Source organism: Lolium perenne, chromosome 2, assembly GCF_019359855.2.
Source record: "Lolium perenne isolate Kyuss_39 chromosome 2, Kyuss_2.0, whole genome shotgun sequence".
NCBI lineage: Eukaryota > Viridiplantae > Streptophyta > Magnoliopsida > Poales > Poaceae > Lolium > Lolium perenne.
The window spans coordinates 190,773,452-190,777,224 of record NC_067245.2 but is presented as its reverse complement, the minus strand read 5'-3'; the positions used below and the strand labels follow the sequence as shown (position 1 = coordinate 190,777,224).

The 3,773-nt window shown below is 52.5% G+C and overlaps 1 protein-coding gene across 1 annotated transcript; it reads left to right on the top strand.

Annotated features, from left to right (window-relative positions):
• Positions 1-325: 325 nt before the first annotated feature.
• On the top strand, positions 326-1,112 carry LOC127310216 (uncharacterized). The gene is made up of 2 exons (XM_051340906.2): positions 326-732; positions 804-1,112. The coding sequence occupies exons 1-2, from the start codon at positions 364-366 to the stop codon at positions 1,110-1,112; spliced, it is 678 nt and encodes a 225-aa protein (XP_051196866.1). The 5' UTR covers positions 326-363.
• Positions 1,113-3,773: the final 2,661 nt, after the last annotated feature.

Sequence of the window (3,773 nt, the reverse complement as noted above, 5' to 3'; positions counted from 1 at the left end):
GTTGAGCTCACAATACCTAGTTTGTTCTTTCCAATCCGATCTCTTATGCACTAAGGCAAGAAGTGACAATATTGCAATCAACATTTAGAAAGGCACTGAAATCCGCGATGTCGCTCTGCCGCCTACCGGAACACCTCCTCGCCGTCGCCCGTAGGTACCTCCCCGGCCCTCTCCTCCTTTTTGTCACTCACTCCTCTCCTCCACCGCCCGCCCCACCAGGCCACCACCGCTCCAGCTGCACCTCGTCACCTCCGGAACAATCAAGCCAAGCAATCCAATTAAAATACTCGGCAAGGCAGCAACGCCAACACCACCAGTAACCACCTAGTTACCGGCGGAGCTCGCCAGCGCGAGCCGGCGGCCATGTCGGTGTCGTGCGGGCTGGAGTGCGTGCTCTGCGTCGGCTGCGTGCGCTGGGCCTGGAAGCGCCTCACCTACATCGGCGCCTACGACAGCGACACCTGGCCGCCCGCCGCCGCCGACGACTTCCGCCCCGTCCCGCGCATCTGCCAGATCATCATGGCCATCAACGAGGACGACCTCGCCAACCCCAAGTTCGCGCCGCCGGGGCTCGGATACGCCGACATAGACGCCGCTGGCATCGTCAAGCGCACCACCTACGCCGACGTCGGCGCAGACTGCCCGCCCTACATCGTCTACGTCGATCGACGCCACAACGAGGTCGTCCTCGCCGTCCGCGGCCTCAACCTCGTCCGCAACGCCGACTACCAGGTCCGCCCGCCCCGCCCCTCCACAACCCAATCTCGACTCCGTCCCGTCCCCTCAATCCCGCGTGCCCGCAGGTCCTCATGGACAACAAGCTCGGGAAGCAGATGTTCGACGGCGGCTACGTGCACTACGGCCTGCTCAGGGCGGCGCAGTTCATCCTCGAGAAGGAGACGGACGCGCTGCGGGACCTACTGCGCAAGCAAGGTGCCGGATGCAGGCTCGTCTTCGCGGGCCACTCGCTCGGCTCCGGCATCGCAGCGCTCATGACCATACTCGTCGTCAACAACCGCAGGGCGTTCGACGATATTCCCAGGAGCCACGTACGCTGCTACGCGCTCGCCCCGAGACCTCCTCGCCGTCGAACACCTTGCGGGCGGCGATGAGGGGTGGCGGAAAAAAAGGAGGAGAGGGCCGGGGAGGTACCTGCGGGCGGCGGCGGCTGCGTCGGCGGTGGCGGCTGCGTCTGCGGCGGCGGCTTCGTCGGCGGTGGCGTTGTTGCGTCGGCGGCGTGGGTGCGTCGGCATCGTCGGCGGCGTCGGGGCTCTGCTGTCGCGCGGGGGAGAAAGAAGAGGAATTGGGGATTTTTGGTCGCGCGGCTAAGGTTAAACGAGGGGGACCTTTCGTACCGGTTGGTGATACCCACCGGTACTAAAGGTTTTTTTTTGTTTTCTTTTTTCTTTTACTGTTTTCTTTTCTTTTGCTTTTTTTTTTCTTTTACTGTTTTCTTCTTTCTTTTCTGTTTCTTTTTTCTTTTATTTTGTGTTTCTTTTCTTTTCTTTTCTTTTTCTATTTCTTTTCATTTTCTATTTCTTTTCTTTTCATTTTCTATTTCTTTTCATTTTCTATTTCTTTTCTTTTCATTTTCGTTCCCCTTTCTTTTGTGTTTCTTTTCTTTTATATTTCTTTTCTATTTATTTTGTTTTATGTTTCTTCTTTCTTTTCTTTCTGTTTTTTTCTTTTCTTTTGTGTTTCTTTTCTTTTCTTTTTATTTTCTATTTCTTTTCTATTCTATTTGTTTTCTATTTCTTTTTCTTTTTTCGTTTGTTTTCTTTTCTATTTGTTTTCTATATCCTTTTTTATATTTCTTTTCTATATATTTTCTAATTCTTTTCTATATATTATCTATTTCTATTCTTTACTCCTGCCACGACGCCGTCCGCGCGGGAAACTTTCCCGCCACGTACGACGGAAAAAGGCGGGAAAGAAAGGGCGGGAATAAAATTTTATTACGAGTGAACTCGAATTAAAAGTACATAGCTTAACTGAAAATTAAAGATACATGGCCAAATTCTACTGTTGGAGTCATTCAGTCATACTCGTGCCTAGCCCTGTAGTAGTCGCCACTGTAGTCGTCGTAGTCGCCGTCATCATCGTCGCTGGCATCGGGGTCGCGGTACTCGAACGTCGGCGGGTGAGCACGCGTGGGCTGGGACTGAGGGGAGCGCAGGCGGGGGCCACGGTAGGCCATGACGCCCTGGAGAGTTCGGCCGCGCCACCACAGCCGACGGCCGGCCTCGTTGAAGTTCGGAGGAGGCGGGCCGCCCTCCTCGTGCCTGGCAAGCGCCCTCTCACGCCGATTGATGAAGAAGCTTTCCCAAGTCGGGCTGTAGTCGGGATGCCACTGGGGATTCCTCCGCTGCTCTGGCGTGAGCTCAAAGTAGTAGTGGTTCGTGATGGCCATCTCGCGCGCCACACCTAGAGGGACTGGAGGGACCGGTACGCCTCCGACGCTTAGCAACCAGCCGGTCGGGACGCGGTAGCCCAGCGGGCAGGGGTAGTTCGAGGCGCAAAGCGCCTCCGCCTCCCGTGGGGTTAGAGATGCGATGGAAGCCATGGGAGAGAATGATGAGGTTTGCAGATATGAGTCTAGATGTGATATGTAAATGGTGGCCAAGCCTACATATATATAGTGAAAAAATGGCGGGAAGACAGAGGCGGGAACCGGTGGAAAGCGCGGGAAGAAAATAGGCGGGAAGACAGAGGCAAACCTTTAGTACCGGTTGGTGGGTGCAACCGGTACTAAAGCTGTCGGCAGGATAAGGACGCCCTGCTCGATGAGATAAAGTATGTAGCGCACGACGCCCTGTCGGTGGGATAAGGACGCGTGGGTAACCTTTAGTACCGGTTGGTGGGTGCAACCGGTACTAAAGCTGTCGGCGGGATAAGGACGCTCTGCTTGATGAGATAAAGTATGTAGCGCACGACGCCCTGTCGGTGGGATAAGGACGCGTGGGTAACCTTTAGTACCGGTTGGTGGGTGCAACCGGTACTAAAGCTGTCGGCGGGATAAGGACGCTCTGCTCGATGAGATAAAGTATGTTGGGGAAAGGGTTGGGAAATCTCCCGTGGCGGAACTTGTCGAAGATGCCCTTGGTGCACACGCCCTATGGCATCTTCGGAAGTTCCGCCTCGGAAATTTTTTCCTGCAAGCCCGTGGAAGACTCCATCTCCTCTAACAATGTTGGGGAAAGGGTTGGGAAATCTCCCGTGGCGGAACTTCTCGAATATGCCCTTGGTGCACATGCCCTATATATGGCATATTCGGAAGTTCCGCCTCGGAAAAATTTCCCTACAAGCCCGTGACTTAACTAGTAAAACAAGCCAACCATCTCCATTGTTAATATCTTACATACAGTAACATCATTACACAAAAGTGATTTCCATATTGAGATACACAAGTTATGATCCCTATATGTAGCTAGCTAGTCTTCTGAGTTTTCTTCGCCCGTTTCCCTTTCTTCTTACTGCGACGCAACCATGGACAATCTTCATTGTTTAAGATGATGCTTGGGTCAATTTTTACCTTGAAGGGTGGAATATCATCAAATTTATTATAATCTTCTGACATGTCTGTCTTGTCCTCTACTCCCACGATGTTTCTTTTTCCTGAAAGAACTATGTGCCGCTTTGGCTCATCGTATGATGTGTCCTCTTGCCTTTCTTTTCTTTTTTTCGATTTGCTAGACATATCCTTCACATAAAAAACCTGAGCCACTTCACTGGCTAGGACGAATGGTTCGGTGTCGTACCCTAGATTCTTGAAA

Coding starts and splice junctions, on each gene's coding strand:
- LOC127310216 (XM_051340906.2), top strand. CDS start 364: ATGTCGGTGTCGTGCGGGCTGGAGTGCGTGCTCTGCGTCGGCTGCGTG. Junction 733..803: donor TCCGCAACGCCGACTACCAG/GTCCGCCCGCCC, acceptor GCGTGCCCGCAG/GTCCTCATGGACAACAAGCT.